The following is a 19,789-nucleotide window of genomic DNA, read 5'->3' on the forward strand; positions in this document are numbered from 1 at the left end:
CTGAGCTCCAGAAAAGAGGCTGTGTCGAGGAACCAGGCACGCTGCTGTGTCTCTGTTGCTCTTTTCTTTGTCTCTGTTTGAATCCCCGTTTCTAATTAGCACAACAGTGTGTCTTAATTAACCTTAGCCAGTCTGATGATATTCCAGCACTAACAGCTTCCTAATCAAGGATATTGTGACTGCCTTCTGCCTCTGGTGCTGGTTGGAGCTCACTCAGCCATAGTTTTTGTGGTGGAGGCGAGCTGTCAAAGTGATTGATGTTGAGTGACAGCTGAGGTAGATTCATTGTAAGGTGGAGCCTGTTTAGCCTCAGTGTTGCATTTATAGAACAGAATTTGTCACCACCCTGCTGTGGAGAGCAGTGTGCCAAAAAAACTTGGAAGCCCGATGCCATCAAACTCTTGATGTGTAAATTCTGATAACGCCATCTTCAAAAAGAATCCGTTACCAGCATGTCAACCACATGAAAAAATACAATAACAACTACAGGCCTGGCGTTGGACCAAAGGAGGTGCTATTCTTACTTTTTTTTCTCTCTTATAATTTTCTTTTTTAATAGGCTACCATTGTTATGCAAATTGTGTTGAACTCTTGCAAACTCCTTGTTTTCAAAAGATATGCCATGAGGAAGCTAAGGAGGCTTTATTCCACGGTACATGTCAGTGAATCATCCAGTGATGACTGATCAGACAACATCTTACATAGTGACACAAACCAATCTGTTCAAAACATCTTCACACTGTACACTAGTACATAAGGATGAATACAAAGGAAGAAAATACTGTCCAAATTCCTTTCTGATTGGAAACATTCTGCACATGTGCATTCCTTTTGAAAACAGGACATTTTCTTATCTACCGTTTCATTTTGACGAGTCTTGTTCCTTTTTTTTGTATCTTGTACATGTTTACATTGTATCTCGCATTGCCCAAAAAAGAGAAACAATATTAAATGTATTATCTTTGTTGTTTTAAACCGGCTCCTTTTTATTTGTCTCACACTTCCAGTCACATGTTCTAAAGCAGATAAAGAGCTGCAAACCCTTCCTGTCTATGATATATCTAGATAGTATTTGACAGTAATATTACAGATTGAGACATTTATCTTTATTCACCTCATTGTTCGGGCCAGATTAAGTGAGTTTAGATGTGGAAGAGCAGAACAATGTAGCTGGTTATAAATAGGGAGGCATGAGTTATGAGAGAAAAGTGTGAGGAGGTTGAGAGCGATGAATGAAGACGAACGAGCTCTCGGAGCCCCATTCCTCCACTAAAGAGGAGAGACAAGAATTTTTGCTCTCCTGTATCCAAACCTGTGTGGAGAGATGTATCACTTATGTCGAAAGGAACATAAAATATATGAATACCCTTCAGTCCCCAAGCAGGACCACAAATCTTCACCTTTTAGCTTTTCAGGTTTCCGCAGGTCGTGCTATCATTCATGCTTTTCTGAGACAGAAATACAAAATATGGAAACAAGAAATACCATGTGTACTGTATAAACATTTCCAGATTTCCCTCAATATATAAATAACTATAGCTGATTTTATCAGTTGCAATTCATAAATATTGAACATTTCTACTTGTATACTAACACTAACATATCATAATATAAAGATATTCAGGCGAAGGTGTTAGCTAACAATTGCCTATTTAGACATCCAGCAGACACGGAGCAACACTAGTATTCATTTGGAGTCATGTTTCTGTTTAGTATTAAAGGTGCAGTGTGTAGAATTAAGTAGTGTCTAGCAGAACAGACTTGGCAGAAATGGAATATAATATTCACACGTATCTTTTCATTAGTGTATAATCACCTGGAAATAAGAGTCATGTTTTTGTTACCTTTCGTTATCGTTAAGGAATGAGCCCTTTATATGTAAATAGGGAGTGGGTCCTCTTCCATAGAGGACCCACTGCCATGTTTCTACAGTAGCCCAGAATGGACAAACCAAACACTGGCTCTAGAGTGGGCCTTTCGCATTTTTCACAAGTTTCACAGCCACCGTTGGTTCTTCTACACACTTGGGAGGAGGGGGGGGGGTATTCAGTTGGTTGCAATCTGCGATCTCACCACTAGATGCCACTAAATCCTACACACTGGTCCTTTAAGTAAAGTTTAATATTCACTCTCTTGGCTCTGTCCTGATATCCACCACTTGAGAAAACTACCTGGTTCTTTAGCTGGTAAATACTTCACTATATTCTCCAGCTAGTTGCTAACTTTGTCTATTGTGAGTTTTTTCACTGAAATGGCTGCCTGCTGCTGGAAAAAAGGATAAGAGCGGTGAGACTGAACTAAAACAGTAAAGTTGGAGCTGTAAAAGCGAGATGCTAAAATTTTCTGTAGACCTTAAGGTAAATGAGTTGGTTAATAATTCTCTGTGGGTTTGTCACTATGTGCGACATTGTGTTATTATAGCTGAGCATGAAAGTTTGTTCTTGTCCTTAAAAACAGTAGTTTGATTTTTTTAAAAGGTCCACTTATTAGCTTTCTTTGGGACTTTCAGACACTTCTCACAGCGTTCTCCAACAGGTGTTATCATGGGGATAATGGCTTAAATATAGCATTTGGTCATGTAATAACAGGTAGTCATATGTGGGGCAAACATGACCTCTGTTTAAAGATGGCCTTTGTTCTTTTTGTATTTGTGATGACAGTTGTATAAACTCCATCTACAGAGGAAGACCATGAGATGCAGTTCTAAAGCTTCTAAAAAAGTGGACCCAATTTACTAGTTTAGATTTTTTCTGAAAGAGGTAGTTGCAATGTTTTTAGACAACACTAACATTTTTGAATAAAACCTCTTACATATTTAACATACAGGCTTCCATACTACCTTATCTCCACTAGATGGCTCTCTTGAACCAGCCTTGGTTGCAGCTCTCCTCCTGACTGCATCAGTGCTAATAGGAAGAAATTTTCATATGAATAGACCTGCACATTACAAACTCAATATGTACGCTGACATTGAGTCTTGAGATTAAATTCTATTATGATTGGTCCTTTTAGGTTTTCAAACAGCATACTAATGATATTGGATTTTAACTCTGAAGTGATGTTCAGTTGAACAATGACCAGTGTTGGATATCCTCGTCTGGATTATGGTTTTCATGAGATTATGGAGGAGCTCTCAAGAGATGTCTGGATGAGGTGCTTCATTCTAATGCAGTCATTTTAGTAGCAGCAGTTTTAAAGAAGGTTGATAAAGTAGTACTGTTGAGTATTTCCAGTAATCTTGATCCCCTCTCCCCTACCTGTCACCGTGAAGCCCCCCAGCAGCTGTGGCTGAGACAGAGGCTGTGGCACATGATGTAACGGGGGGCCGGGGCCCCCAGATGACTTAGCATTGTGTTTCACCCGGACCTCAAAGGGCATGGCTGGCTACATCTGTGTCATAGGCTAACTCACATTTCAGTTTCTTTAAGTCTCAGTGTCAAAGGTCAGATGCACACAAACACTTTATTTGAGAAGTCCAGTATTACACCAGCACTGACGAAAGAGTATGGAACCTAAAGGAATGTAAATTGGTAGCAGTTTTGCAACAGTCGCCACAGTGTCATGTGTGCAACAACACCAGAAGCCCATCAGTATTTTTTTTCATTCTTTTTTTGCAGTGACCTGATCTTTAAATTGATGGTTTTAAAGATAACTTGATTAGTTCCAGCTGGACCTTGTTAGCTACAATTGCACTTAATGACCACTTCAGTGACAGGCAATTTGCAGTGAATCATTGCACAAACCTTATTGGTTGATGTTAGGACTTAAAAATAAATGGACAACCTTCAGTTAAAGCTGCATTAATCAATATTTTTATGTTATTAATGGATGAAATGATGATGTGTAATGTGATGTAACTGTCATCTAACTCTGGAGTTCCCCTTAGCGCTACAGGGCTTTTAGCCTCTTTTAGCTCATTTTGTGGGTTTTCCTGTCTGCAAAAAAAAATCTGATAAACTGTACACTACCTTCGCAAAGTAAGTGAACATTCTGAAGCATTTAAGCTAAAGAGGGAGTTGGAGGAGACCAAACAGAGCTAAACGGAGAGTGAATATTGGACTTAAATTCATCAAGTGGCCAGAAACATGACTTGAATGAATGTCAGTGTTGCTCTGTGTCTGTTGGAGGTGTAATTAGAGAAATTAATGGTTTGCACATAACAAGTATAACAGCTATAACAACTTTATGACCGTTTTGTTTACAGCTTGTTTTGCTGCCTCCAAGTGGCCAAAAAGACTAATGCAGCTTTAAGGTACACAACCTACAAATGTGGTTTAGTATTATATTCTCTTTCCTTTCTCTTATTTCAAATATGAGACAGAAATGTTTGCTCAAACACATCTGGAAAGTTTATTAACCACAGTCATCCGACTCACACTGAACAGCTCACATAATTTCAAATCAAAAAGAAAGAAAATACAGGTTTGCAAAGTACTTCAGCTGCTGTGTCACAACAGCCAAACAGAGCGCTATATAGTATTTCTAGCATTACACACTGTTTCCAGTCTACATGAACACTAACAGCGTTCCACTCCGATGCTCATCTACTGTTGGTCCCGATGTTCACGCGGGGTGAACAGATAACTCATGCATGACAAAAAGTAGTAAGATCTACAGAAAGAATCTCTACGTGTGCTGCTGTGTGATTGGCCAGACACAGAGGAGTCATATCGGTATAGTGGCAATGTAGAAGAAAGCAAACACACAAGAAAAGCAGAATCAGAGGAATAAGTCCACACATCAGTGATGGACAAATAAATAGCACATTACAGGATCAATAACATTCAAGGAGCCTGTGGAGTATCCTGGATGCAAAAATAAAAAGACAAAAAATTGAAATGGCATGGTGTCCGTTCAAAGGAGCATATAAAATTAACAGATGAAAATCTTCAGCCAATTATTTAGCTTAGTATGAACGGTGATTTAGTATGTTTGGTGTGGTCCAAAAATTGATGAATGTAAATGTTAAAAAAAAACAAAAAACACCTGAATACAAGGTTTTGCACCAAGGGAATTACATTTTTACAATCTATTTTAAAAAAGAAAAAAAAAGATTTTGAGATTTGGTCGGAGTGTCTGCACAAAATAAAACATGCCATGGTTGAATCTCAGAGAGCAACGCTGGCCTAAACATTTACAAGATTACAATCAGTAGCTTTATAAAGTGACATTTATCATCACCATACACATACAGTGATGGCTTTCAGACTATAATGATAAGCGCTATAAATACAGAAGTGGGTAGTAGGGCTCCCTAACATAGGCTTACACACAAGAAGATAAATTACACAAAAAGAACGCCTGAAATTCAGGGATTGTAATAAAACCAAGAGTTTATATCTTGCACCCCAAAGCAATCAGGTTTTGATTGTGTACTGCAATATCTCTTATTGCTGCAAGGTACAAGAAAACCTCTATATTCTGACTTAAGTTGTCTATTAGAAAACAAGAATAAATTTAGATTATCATGGTTTTGGATAAACAAGAAAGCAAATATTAGAATCATAATCATCAATCCAAACAAACTTAAAAAAACAAACAAAAAAAACAGACAAAACTTTTTTTCTTTGTTTTCTTTTTCAATTCAAGCACACTGATAAAAATCATTAATCTCTCTAAATACATAAATTAACATTCAATGTGAGTTAACACTTCAAGCAGTAGCGTAATCAAACTGTAATGTGGGAGGATGGATGTGTGAAACATCACTGTCAGCATTTGCCGGTAAAGGACAGCTGGCAAATACCATAGCAGCAGCATAGGTTTGAGCCCAGTTTGTTGATTATCTACAAAATGAAGAACAATGTCATTTAAAAAACCGCCTCTCAACTTATGTATCTCTTGTAATAAGCTATTGTTGAGTCATTGTAATCGTAGGTGAAATTTGGGGGGATATCAGGGCATATTGTAATGAAATAGGAATCATATAGATATTCAAAATACGAGCTTTTTATACCCCTGCCCCTGAACTGATTTCTGTAAAGGATCTTTGCTGCTGGTGAAAAGCTCGTCACAAAGGTTATGAAACATTTTAATAGTTAAATATCAGAAATGTCATAGATTTACAAAAATAATTTTGAATTTTGTGTGCTTTTTCTCCTCTGAGTGAACATTTTGTGACGATTTGTGTCACACAACAGCATTATTTGGTAATTTGCCAGGGTTTTTTTTGTTTTTTTTTTGGAGAGCGGCAGAAAGCACAGAATATGATACATTGGCATGTAACAAATGAACCTTCTGTGGGTTAAGGCAGGAGGCTGTGTTGTATCTGTGGTGGCTTCTGATACCATGGCAACAATCCTTTGACTTTATATGTTGTTATGGGAGCTATTTTTGAGGACCTGTCAATTTGTCATGAGCACTCACAGTGTATTAGGCATGGTTATAGGTAGAGTTTGGGAAAATAGTTCACATCTTCTTAAAAAAAACATTGCTGGCTGGCCCTGAGGAGAATCCAAATAACTGTTGTTTTTTTTTAAACACTTCCTGTTTCCTTTCAAGAATTCTGAGCTGCTGAGTCTGCTGGATGCAGGTTTGATTGTTTTAACCAATGAATGTCTTCATCCTCTCTGTCAGTAATGGGGCATTTCTGAGAGGATGATGCAGATTTCAGTGCAACATACCACATTGCAGAGCAAGCAGCTAGCTAGCACAACAATATAGCTACCACCAACATTTGCAATAGAACTACCATAAAGGTACATTAGATTATACGAGTACAAGAGGTGTTACAATCCTACTTAATATACTCACCGACTTGCATCTCTAAATACATCACTCACTGATAATCACCACGACGATAACAGAGATCCATCACTTCATCTTTGCGACGCCAGGCTGACTTCTCGTTTCCAACGCAGTGCAGCTCAGTAACACACAGACACAAGTTGTGACATACTGAGATATTTACCTGTTGTGGGTGTGCTTTTTTGACTGGTTAAGTCAGAAATACACGTCATTTTTCAGAGCTTCAGTCATCCTCTAAAAAAGTTATTACTGAGACATTCAGCCCCAAAGTGACTCATTTGCTTCGGTGCAAATGGGTGACTGTACAACATGGCTCAACAAATGAAATCATTTTCGAATTGGTTCAGTTTTTCCCTCTCCTTCAAAGTCTTCCAAGATCCCAGGAGAGAGCAAACACCTCTGGCAAGAATTAAGTTCTCATTGTCACTTCAAGTGCTGCCTCCGCAGGTTGGCTCTGACAGCAACTCTAAAGTGAAAGAGACCATCCCAATGAAGCGGTACCAGCTTCGGAAAAGGTCAACCGACAATAATTCTACGAAAATACCAAATCAAAGTACCAGAGGAATATTCCTTGAATTTAGACATCTCTTTCCCTGACTTTGGGATTTGACTCTGGGATTTTGCTGTTCATAGGGAGGCCGCCTGTTTGCTGTGGTCCCCTTACGTGCTCCGGTAGGTCTTGATGATGTCTTTGATCTGCCTTCTGCAGATGGGACAGCAGGCGTTGGACATTTTCTTGAGTTTGAGGCCACAGGTGTAGCAGAGACACATGTGTCCACAGGCGTAGATGACTGTGTCCACCATGTTCTCGTAACAGATGGAGCACTCGTCAGACCAAGGCCCACTGCCTGATGGGAACGTAGGTGACTTCGGGAGGCTGACTGGTGAATTTGGGGTTGTTCCTGTTGTAAAATTAAAAAAAAAAAAAAAAAAAAAAAAAAAAAAAAATATATATATATATATATATGTTAAATAAGGAAAAATGGGAAAAGTAAAGTAGCAAAAACTTGATATCACAGGTAGATGCACTTGAAATGAAATGGTAGAGAAAAATGGTCTTTATCTCAGCTACTGTAAGATATATTTTCCAATAAATTACTCTCTAACCAGGAGTAGAGATACTATGTTGTGCTTGTTGATGCTGTTTCTTCGGCTGAGGAAACAATTGACCAGTCTGAGTTCTGTAAGCTTTCTACATGGTGACCACCTAACTACATCCGACAGAAAAATACCAACTTAAGTGGCAAGAAGCATGGATGTGATTGATGCAGCTATGCAGGTTGTTGTAAATTAACTTACACAAATAACAACAGTTAAATCAACATATTTCTGTGCTTTTCAAAAAGTTAACTGCTGCTAGCTAACATTGCGGTCAGCTAATATATCAATTGAAAATAATGTTGGCACAAAGGATAGTCATTTGCGAGTAACTGGTTCCACAAATATCATTTTCAGTAAATTTCATTACATTTCTCGGACAATGTCAGTACATTTAAAAGGTACAAAATACCCTCCTCCCAGCAAGAAATTGGCTAATATGAAAATGACATCGAGCTGAAAGGAAAAGGCATTTCAGTCAGGAAGTTTGTATCAGATTTATGTTTTGCAAATTCTCAAAAGACACCTTGTTGCAACAGGCCCAGTTACATAACAGCCCTATGTGACATAACATGTGCCAAACATTTTCCTACATCCAGCTACACATGCAGCAGCGGTGGGACCATGAAGTGCTGGCCATTGTTTCTAACTACTGCAGGATGACATCTGCTCACTATCCCATAATGGCTTCCACTCAATCCCCTGTGGGGTGATTGATTCTCTGCTTCCATAGTGGTAGCTCCCTATCTGGGTGTACCTACCCCCTGCTGAGCTGCAGTAAGCGGCGGAGCACAGGCCTCCGTTCAGGACCGGATCAGAGCTGCCGCTGCCCAGGGCACTGGGGGTGTGTGGCGAGGAGGAGGGCGAACTGGGGTTTGACGTGGCCCGTGGATCCCCGAGATGAGTGGAGCCTAGTCAGAGCAGATAAAAAGGATGGGGATTAGATATTTATGTCAGAACTAGAATTACTTCGGTAGCCAGATACAATAAATGTTCTGGTGTAAAAAGTAAGAAGTTTAAATTAAATAGCAAAGACGAGGAAGCTGCCTTGGTCTAGAATACTGTGGACCAAATATGAATTAAAAATCCAATCCATTCTCTTAAAAATGACTTTTAATGGTTAAAGCACAGCATCAGAGATAAAAGAGCACCAGACATTACAGCAAATAGGTCTTCTCATGGAGGACTGTTCTTTTTTTCACCTTTTCTTTTATCTTATGTTTCTTCTTTGGCCTGCAGCAGTGCAGACAATGAACTAGAGTAGATTTCCTCAATTCCTTTTTCACTTTCCAGGCGTTACATTTATAGTCATGAGAGCGCAGAGAGAGCACTCCAATTTGTGATAGTACAGTCATTTTGGAAGCGTGCACATATTCATCACTGAAGAGGAGAGCTCTTCTCTCTCTACTCTTTTAGAAAAGAGTATTTGAAAAGAGAGTAGGTGTCCTCCATTCTTTTCACGTCTTGTCTTTACATGATGGCCGGGGAAACAAATAGGAATTCCAAGGACAGGTTTAGGGAACACATGTTGGAATGCCAATAATGCCTAGAAAGAGGGGTCAGGCTTTTAGAGGCTCCCGTGTGATTGTCACGACAAACTGGACTCAAAGTCATTAATATCACACAAGTTGAACATGAGACCTTAAAGGCCCTGCAAACTTATTTTCTCAATCCTTTTTTACTAAGACTCATAACCAGGATATGAATAATATGTGTGCAGGTCAACTCCAGTCAGTAACCAGTTAGTCAGTAGGTCTAACAAAAATGATAAAGAATTACACCCTGAGATTAGAAGGAATATAAGGACGCCCTGAGCTGAAACCCAAGCATTTTGATTAATAGGTATAGGCTTTAAATGAGCCAACTATGCTCCGATAGAACTCTGACAGTGTTGAGAGCAAGTGACCCACTGAGTCACAAAATATATGAAAACATCACTCTCAGTTTTATGACAGCTCCAGTTGTGGACAATGCAAGCAGAGCAGCTGTTTTGTGTCTGTTCCAGTGACATTTTACAGTTGAACCAAACTGCTACAGAGCTGCAGATTGTTGAAAATTTCAATATCTGGTTACTGCTTAGATTAACTTAGTGTCTGTCAAAATGGATATTATATACAATACTATAGGACATTCTACAAAATTAACGGAAGCCAAGCAAGTTATATTTTCTTGATGCAGACCCACTGTATTCAGCTGTATATCATCTATATCATATCATATCTATTACTATAATAGTCAGGTTAAGTTCCATATCATATCTTGAACATGAAACCATGATAAGACATAACAAGAACTAGTGTGCATGTGAACATATTGATTGACAGATGAGGTTGGAATAAACAGTAAAAGATAAAAATATTATAAAATAAAGTATAAACAAAGTTTTATGATGGAGAGATGTCGAGAAACTGCCCTGAACATTTGATCAAATGATTATGTGAAATGTGGTTGCTTTTAGTGACAAACTCACAGTGCAATAACTAAAAAATGCAATAACTGCAGTTCTACAGAGCCTTTTAGCCTCTTTAAGTGCATTGTTTTTGCTGTAAAAAAAATCAGCTTTCATCAGATTAATTTCCAGACGCAACAGGTAGCTGTTTTCAGTAAAAAAAAAAAAAGCTCTGGTAAACCTATTGTATGTTACCTGCTGTGCACCAAAACAGCAGAGAGAAAAAGTCAGCGACTAGCTTGTGAAGAAAAGTTGAGCAGTTGGTGGAAACCAAAACGGAGCTGAAAGAAAAGTGAATATTGGACCTAAATTTGTCAGATGACCAGAAACAAATGAATGCTAAAGTTGCTCAGTTTCTGTTGGATGTGAAAGAAATTTACTAACATATTAGTCATAGCAGCTTTACAGGGAGCTAACATCAAATATGTTATCAGCTTGTTCCATTCCCCCCAAGTGGCCGTAAACTGCCCAAAATTACCCCAAAAAGGCAGTATCAGCAGGGATATGCAATACTTGGTGTTTCATAAATATATAAAAAATATAAGCAAGTGTTTCCCACAGGCGATGTCACACTAATCTTATGGTATCTGTAATTTAAAATAACTTTAATAGTTTACCATAATAGGTATTGGAGAGACATAAAAATACTCAATAAATTAAGATGCAAATTAGCTGTCTTGCAGAGCAAGCATGTAATCATCCACATAGAATTCCCATCAAATGCTTTGCTGCTTCTCAACGCAAATGCAGATTACTTTAATTACCTTCCCTGTAGCTTGCTGTCAAGAAATAGCACACTAACAACTGCATCAGAAATCAGCTGCTGTGTGCACATTAGATATTTAACCATCCTATTTCAGGGTGTGTTTTTTAAAACCATCACTCCACTGTGATGACTCTAACTGAGGACATTTCATGGTGTGTCTGTTCTCCTGGACAGCTGACAGGAAAAAATGTGAAACCAGAGTCATCTGGTGTGGCAGAGTCACTGTCAACACTGACCAGTAACATCATGATGACAGCCCCACACTAACGAATGTCCCAGCAGTCTGCCAGCCTGCATCAGTTGCCATCTGTACCAGCAGTCTGATCAATCCAACTGATGCCCAAGGCAACAGACAGAGGCATGTTTCAGTGTAGGGCCCAGACAATAATGGCTCATTAGAATTTAGAGAAACGGTCCCATAACTGGGAGGTCATAAACTGCACTAGTGTGTTTGTCACTGCTGGTGTGTAATCATGTCACTGCTGCTCATGACTCTATATCAGGATCTGTTTGAAATGGCATGTTGGGGTGGGTGAGGGTCACGGGGGGTCGTCAAAGAATCTCTTTTGTTTGCATACCGGGGGTTGACCTGGTGCCGCCAAGCCCCTTGGTACCTCGATGTGTATATGTGTGTGTGATTTGTACTGTATGTACAGTGCTTAAAATGATGTAAGGGGTCATTTTGAGCACTGTGAGTGAATACATTTTTAGAAAGGGAGGCCCCAGACAGAATGACACTCCTTATCCAGGCAGTGAGTGTGAGATGCTCTACCCACTGAGATATACGCTGTCTATGTATAGATACGAGACAACAGCCACAAGTGCAAGCATACACTGGGCATAAGACAGGGAAACACCACTGACAGATTGCTACTTCATCAAAGAAAAACACAATGTATTGTCATCAACTCGCCTGTCTTGGACAATTTTAAACCCTCCTGGCAACTTGGCGAGACAAAACAATGGGCCGTATTTTCGTGGATGTGCAATGACCAGAGCAAGCAATGCTCCAACTGTTTGGTGTTTTTCCTGACCTTGAAACTCACTTTGTGCGTCTGTTTGGTATTTTGGTGACCAGCGCAGACCATACAGTGCACAGGTGGGGGGAGAGGTGCAGACAGGTGGGAGGTTCATTCAAATGAAGCAGTGCAAAGACAGTTGTTGTATTTTGGTTGAAGTTCGGTCCTGGACATAGCGCTAAAAACATCTCAGACATCTCAGAACCACGTCTAGTCTTGTGGTGCAATGTCAATCCGCTGATGCTTTGGTGATTTTATCAACAAGATCATACTAAATACTTGCTGTAGACGTGTTGCAACAACGGATTAATGCTTTAAATATGATTAATTTATTTCAATTAAACACTCTCCAACCAAAATCAGCACAGAAAATAACGTTTAATGTTGTTAAAGCAGGAAAGTCAGTAAATCAGTCTGCATTGATCTATAAATGAATGTGGGTGATTCTTACTGTATCTGCTGTCCATAGCTGCTTTAAACTGTATGAAAGCTGTATGAAGAAACTCAGTTCATTAAATCCCTGCAGGATCTGAAGGCATGTTGATATGTTGATAAATCTGCAGCCTCTGAGAAGAGCTGCGCCAGAGCGCAGTGCCGTTACGCACAGCTGTTCACTGTGTTTACCTTCATTAAATCACCTGATGACACCAGGCTGCTGCAGTATAACCATACACACCTCTAAACACATCAGACTGGTTGCTTATAACTTGATATTCTGTTTTTTTATGAAGGAGACGTCATGTTAGTATCTCATCAGCCACTTTTTTCCAACTCTTTTTTTTAACAAGAGTAGCGTCTCATGTCTTATCCTTGAAACATATTGCGGCGCAAATGCTGTTGTGTAACTTTAATTACTAAACTATGTGACCATGTACAAAGTGAGATATATTAGAATTATTGCTGAAATAGCATCGGACTGATATAATGATATAAACTGTTTCACCAAATCAATTTCTTTATTTTTTTAAACTTCTATTATAGTAACTAACTTATGGAAAAACTACTCCATCTGTCTTTGGGTGCAGATTTGTGGTGATGTGTGTTCATGTTGTGACGCTCTGAACCATCCAGACATTTCCTGAAGAAAAGCTCTCTGTTTGCTGAGCCGTCCTTATCACGTGTAACTGTGATTGGCACAGCTGTTCCAGAGCTATGAGAGCAGTGATGTGACTGACTGAGAGAGTATTTAATAATCACCACACCCGCTGATCTATATTCACCTTCACCCAGCCCTTTTGCACGTTGCACTGCTGCACAGACATGAACCAAAATAGCAGCAGCACATAGAAACGCCCAGACTGTCCGTGTGCCTAACACCTACCACCTTGAGCTTGTCGTTGCACTTGCGCAGTTAAAATAGGGCCCATTGTCTTAGTATCATGTTTATAGCTTAAAGGAAAACTTGAGTGTTAAAACTTGTGTTTTACTTTCATATCAGATTTGATAACATTGTATTCACAAAAGTAACTCCTGCCTACTACTTTATTTGGAGGTAAAACCAGAAGTGAGTGCACCTATATTGTCGCAAATAATCTGTTATTACTTAGGAAAACCATGAATGGGCGCAATTATGGCAAGTAAGGCAGGTCAGAGATAAACCAGGAAGCCTGGCTGTAAACTGTGGTGGATGTTTACAATGGACACTTTGACTGTTTGACTCCTTTTTTCTCATCCTAATAAATATGACTGACCTGGAGGGTTAGATAGGCTGACAACAAAACCATAATGCTGTGAGGTGAGTGTTGATCAGTAAACTACTGTGCCAACCCTACAAGGTGCTGCTGCACTCATCATGTTTCACCTTTTATCGGATTACTCACCCTCAGGCCTTGTAGCACGAGTGGTTCCCCTGTGGGACGGAATCCTCTTTCTCTCTGTGTCCCTCCCTCCCTCCCTCTGCCCATCTCCCCCTGTTAATCCCCCTGGCAGGCGGGCACCTCCCATCAAGGGCAGCTGAGGCAGGATCTGTGGTGCCCATCCCTGATCCCGCCTGTTCACTACTAGATTAAAGCGACCTGTGTGAACAGCTGTGAGAGGCAGGCTGCTGCTCTGTGTCCACATCTCTCTCTACTGCTATCCTCTTCCATCCATCTAATCATCCAACCATCCATCAATCCGTCTTTAGCACATATGAGTACATCTATGGAGCGAGCCTCTTCCTTTAAAGCATGGGAGGTATGCGGAGTATGTGATGAGGGAGGTGGGTGGGGTTGGGGGTGAAGGGTGCAGGACGAGAGTTGGGGGCTTAAGTGCGAGTGTGCCAGCATGTGTTTGTGTGTGTAAGGATCACCCTTGACAGCCTTCTTGTGAGAGTCACAGCTTTTGGTCACATTTTAGAATCCAACCTGAGAGGAGGGAGGGGGTTCAAATAAAAACTCTTCAGACGTGTTTACAGGAGAAAGAGCAATAGAAGGGAGTAGAAAAGAAGAAAGAAGAAGAGAGGGAAAGGACCCTTGCAAATAGTTTATGTTAACATTTTCTCGGTGAAAAGCTATCCTCAAACAGACTGTTTCCAAATGGGTGGCCGTTAATTTAATTGCAGAGGCAAACTGAGGCACCATCAAGACAAGATGTGCACTCAAGCTATGTTTTTTGTATGAGTTTAGATCAGATGAAAGGAAAGCAGCTCAGAGGGTAGTAGTTTAAGGTCATGGCTTACCCTGCTGCATAAATGTTAATAGTCTCTTTGTCTGTGGTGGAGATATTATCAGAGAGAAAAAAAGAGCTGTTTGGAGGGAGGACACAGTCATACATCCCTGAGTGATTTGTCTCTTTATCATGTGTAGTGTGTGCGTTTGTACATGTGTATAAACACACATATATATGTGTGCAGTATGCATGTATGCAGTGTTCATCCATTGTGGATAAATTGTGGGAGCTTATGACCAAAGGTCCTTTCCAGTATATTCTAGGTTTTCTAATAAAAGAAACAAGTGCTCAGCTTGCAGCATCTGCTCAAAAACTACTGCAGTAACAAATGAAAGAACATCATTGACAAATTCAACAACTGACAGTTCAGTAGTCTCTTCTGTAAGGACAGCCACTGTTTTCCTGCACTATAAAAGAAATTAAATATCGGTACAAGCCCACTGTTTTAATCAATATGTAACAAAATAATCAGTTACAATTCTGTGGACACATAGACTGAGAGAAAGTTAAGTGGAGCATGCACATAAGAAAGAATAGGCAATTGTTAGAATAGCACACAATGATACGATCATGTGATTGTATGCTGCCCTTTATACTTTATTACAGATGACTGTGGTGTGTGTATGTGTGTGAATGTCAGTATATACTGTATGTTTGTGTGTCAGACACCACAGTGAGCGTGAACATGTGTGATAATTGAAGGGATACAGAGAACAAGATAAGGAGTGCAAAAATTACCAAAATAATGAGGACAACAACAAAAATTGAAAAGGAGAGAAGAGACTGGCTGACATGACAGAAGATGAGAAGAGGAGGAGAGAGGAGCATGGCAGCTGCAGTGTATGAGGATGTGGGTGGTAAGACGCCTCACTTGAGCATGAGCGCGCTGACATTTTAATGGAATCTATAATACATGCGAAGTGGGTCACTGGATGGGTGTCCTATTTCCACGCCACAAGGCACAAGGTCTCCTCAATATCTCTCTCTCAAAGTTCAACTCTCAGCTGTTCTGTTTAGAGCTTTGTTTGATATAATCACATTAATAAGAGATATTTGGACAATACAGAAAAATACTGTGGTGACATGCAGTCTGTAAGTTGGTGTATACCGGCAGCTGAAACTGTAGGTGATAGGTTTTGGCATGAAGATCTTAAAAAAAACATAGATTCTGTCAGTTTGTATGTATATCAGACTAATCCACCCACATACTGGATATGTTTTAGTCCTGCCACTGGTGTGTCTCAAGGGAGGGCAGCTGGTCAGTCAGTCCATCTGTCAGTCAAACACTCAGATGAGAAGATTGACACTACTTTCATGTCTGTACGGTAAATATGTATCTGCAGCCAGCAGCTGGTTAGCTTAGCTGGTAACAGTTGACAACAGATATCCTGACTCTGTTCAAATGTGACAAAATCCTAATACCAGCACATCCAAAGTTCACTAATTAACACTTAATGTCTTGTTTGTTTTATCTGTACAAAAACATAAAATGACAAGTTGTTGTTTTGTCATGCGGCATATTACACTGAAAATGCTCCAATGGCTCATTCTGGAGTGCAGGTACAAACGACCTATGTGGTTGTTTAATTTGTAGTACTTGTTGACAGGGACTTGTTGACATGTGTTGGACTTTTTCTTTGCCGGATGCAGCAACTTCCTGGTATCCCTGCTGGTTCACTGGAAACCTCACTACAACAACAAGACTCCAGTAAGTTACTGTGCTTGTTACTGCTGGTGTTGGGGAGTAACTACATGTTACATGTAACTGTGTTATGTAATTATATTACAAAATAAATGTAATTGTAATCCATTACAATTACTGAGAAAAAATATGCAATTAAATTAGTTACTAATCAAAATGTTGGTGATTACAAAGGGGTTACATCTGAATATATTCTTGTTGTTAAAAAGCTTATATGTAGAGTATAACATTCATTCTGTTGCTTTGCATCTTTTTGCCATGCTAATTTCCAGACAACGTGGGTCAGCAAAGCTGTTGGGACAAATTTGAGTGCAACACCATAAAGGGTAGGATGGCTTACAAGGAGCTGTCTCTATTGCTAGACAGGCTCCATTCATTTGATAGTATGTACTCAAATATTGAGCATTGTTTTTGATTGGTTCTCTTGTATGAATTTGCACTGCCTCTTGTCTGTCAATCAAATCAATCCGCATTGCCTTAAGCATCCTGAGTCTGCCATGCCTGCGACCAGCTGATCATGTAAGTAATCAAAAAAAATAATCAAATGTAATTAGTTACATTACTTTGATTAAGCACTTAAAATAGTTACATTACATATTTATTTATTTTAGTAATCTGTAACCTTTCAAAAGTGATCTTCCCAACACTGGTTACTGCTAATATTAGTTGCATAAACATGCGTAAAAGATATGATTGGCAAATTCCTTAAAAAAGTACAATGTAGTATAAAGTCAAAAGGTTGTTAAATGTAGCACAACAGAGGTCTGTAAACAGAACAGCATTCCTGCACATGCTCTTACACAGAACTACTTTCCAGAGACTAAAAATGGGATAGCTTTTATATGTTTTTGGAACCGTTTCTAAACAAACTACGTACCGAAACCCTCTGTTGCAAAGGAACATATCATCCAGTGCAACGGTGTGGCTCATTGATGTGTTTTTAATAGCTTTTGGACAACAACGGAGGCCTACAGCACAAAGGAATACGATATAACTTGTAAGTTGGATCATGGACTTAAGATTTGCTGACAATAAGAAAAATATAGAAAATTGCCTGCCTTCTCCTTTAAAAATAGCATGTTGCCATGCTAACAGTATGAATTTTAACATGATAACATAATTAATGTTACATGCTAAAAGTTAGAATGTTGACATAAAATGGTTAACTTGCATGATAACATGCTTATGCTATATAGCAATAATAAATAAGCATTCAGCTCAAAGCAAAGCTAAGCCAAAGCATAGCTGAGGCTGACAAAGTAGTTACTTCATAGACTTATTAAAGTTGATGTGTTTATAGTACATACTAGACATAGTAGAGCTGAGCCTGACATGCTAAGATGTCACAAAATGAACACTGTACACAGGACGGCCCCTTTTGATTCAGATAACAACATGGCCATTCCTCAAACTGGCTCCACATTCAGAAGAAAATACATTTTTGCACAAATGTTAGTAACAATCTATTAGCTTCTTCATTTTTACTCCCTTCAACAAGCATGACGGCCTCACAGATCCCCTATTAACTTTTAGTCTTCTTCAGAATCTGTTTCTAAATAATTGTGACCAAATATGGTGTATGTTCTGATACTGAGACAGATGAATGTAGATTGTTTGCAATACCTTTCTTTGATTTAAAACAGGGAGTAAGTACTACCACTGCAACTAATGCAGTATTGATTTCATCTACAGTGTCATTTCCCTGTCCAAGCTCTCTTGGCTGACTGGAGCTACCATGTTTCTGTTTGAGTATGCCTGGTCCTATTAGAAAGGTCCATTACTTCCTGCTTTGTTTGAAGTGAGAGTCCTCTGTGATGACTGATGCTTTATCTTGCCGTCCTGAAGAGCCGGAGTCCACTGGGGGAGCCAAGCTTTCAAGTTAACATCTCTCACTCCGAGCAGAAGGCATCAAACTCAGCCTGACTGAAAGCTAAATTGGTCTCCAGTCAACACAAAGCAATAGATCAAGTGTTGCAACAGTGCGATAAGAGATGCTTCCTAATTCAAAGCAGCTGGAATGTAAAGATGATTCACACCTGAGTGGAAATTCCAAGATTTGAGCTGATAAGGAGAGGTGCCTCAGACTTGTTTCATTGTTCTGCTGTTCCTGTTTTGTTGTGCTGCCAGGGCTCTCTGGTTTTCAGTAAATTATTGTTAGAAATGCACATAGAGAAACCAGGTGGTCTGCTTTGCACAGTTGTCAAGACAAAATTGAATTTAATGGTAAAGTAGGTGATGTCTCTGGGTGATAACACTGCTTACTGTAACATCAAGACTGTGCTTTTGTGCAATGGGAAACATGAGCACAATTATCTACCAAAATGAACTGAAGGTGGAGGGGAGAAACAAAGTACATGACAACTAAATTGCTGCTATTTCAGCATTTCCTGAATTGATCCTCTCAACACATCAGAGCTGTATTGAAGCTCACTGTGATTTATATTGACATGACTGTCATGGTTACTTTGCTGTCAAATGATGTTAAGTGGGTCAAGCTAACATTAAGACAACATTAGCCCACAGTGAACATAGTGGGCCCGTAGTTAAACATGCAGAGGTTATTTAGGGGAATTATTATAACATATTTTAAGGTTTTTGATGAGAGAAAGCTTTAAGACTTATATTCAATTTCTCTCTCTTGCATGTCTTGTTAAAGCGAAGGCTGCCCCCCTGTAACATCTTTTAACCTCTCCTTCCTTTTCCGCTGCTGTCACTGGAAGAAAAGCAGGATATATTTTTAAATGCCTCTTCCTCCACAGACAAAGACTTACGACACCTTTGAAAGGCCGGTATTGTTTGGGCTGCTGGGCCTCTTAACTGCTGCGTTAAGAGCAGTGAGCCACCTCCACTGCTGCATACACTAATCTGCATTATACACCTGACAGAGGTGCTACTTTTTTAATGTGAACCCTCTGCTATAATTGGATGAATATATACAATAAAAACTGATACATCATAATTACAGTAATGTCTTATATGCATGTGTGTAAATGTGTTTGGTGCTGTAGTTTAAATAGGATTTCACAGATTTTCTTTGGCAGAAGTGGGAATAAATGTCATCCAGAATGGCATTCATGAACTGTTACAGAACTGTCTTCCACTTTTCATACTCTTGAGTGCGCCCTTCCCACCCCCCACAGCTGCCTGCACCTCGCGGTAAGGCAATATGCTTGGCAGGATGAAATGAAGTGCCGGGCCTAAACTGTCACACACCTTTCACACTCCCTTGTCATTATCAGCATTTAGAGAGGATAAACAAACTTCAGGTGTCCTTGCACACCACTGGCAGGCAAAGTGTCCACCCTGCTGAGACATCATGTCGTCCCTGCTGTGTGCAGGTCACAGCCCTCCCTCCTGCA

At 39.6% G+C, this 19,789-nt stretch overlaps 1 protein-coding gene across 2 annotated transcripts in view; it reads right to left on the reverse strand.

Annotated features, from left to right (window-relative positions):
* Nucleotides 1-4,336: 4,336 nt before the first annotated feature.
* neurl1aa (neuralized E3 ubiquitin protein ligase 1Aa) overlaps nt 4,337-19,789 on the reverse strand; it is a 45,659-nt gene continuing 30,206 nt past the window's right edge. Inside the window, exons 5-7 of one of the 2 annotated variants that reach the window (XR_006402892.1) lie at nt 8,607-8,756; nt 6,754-7,649; nt 4,337-5,786 (exon numbers count right to left, since the gene is read on the reverse strand). Coding sequence is in view for 1 of the 2 variants with exons in the window: in XM_044347216.1 (XP_044203151.1) it covers nt 7,408-7,649; nt 8,607-8,756 (392 nt within the window). In the remaining variant the exon portion in view is untranslated. Of the gene's footprint in view, nt 7,650-8,606; nt 8,757-19,789 lie in introns of both variants that reach the window. The other variant, XM_044347216.1, reaches the window with a different exon arrangement.

Source organism: Thunnus albacares, chromosome 3 (genome assembly GCF_914725855.1).
Source record: "Thunnus albacares chromosome 3, fThuAlb1.1, whole genome shotgun sequence".
Lineage (NCBI taxonomy): Eukaryota > Metazoa > Chordata > Actinopteri > Scombriformes > Scombridae > Thunnus > Thunnus albacares.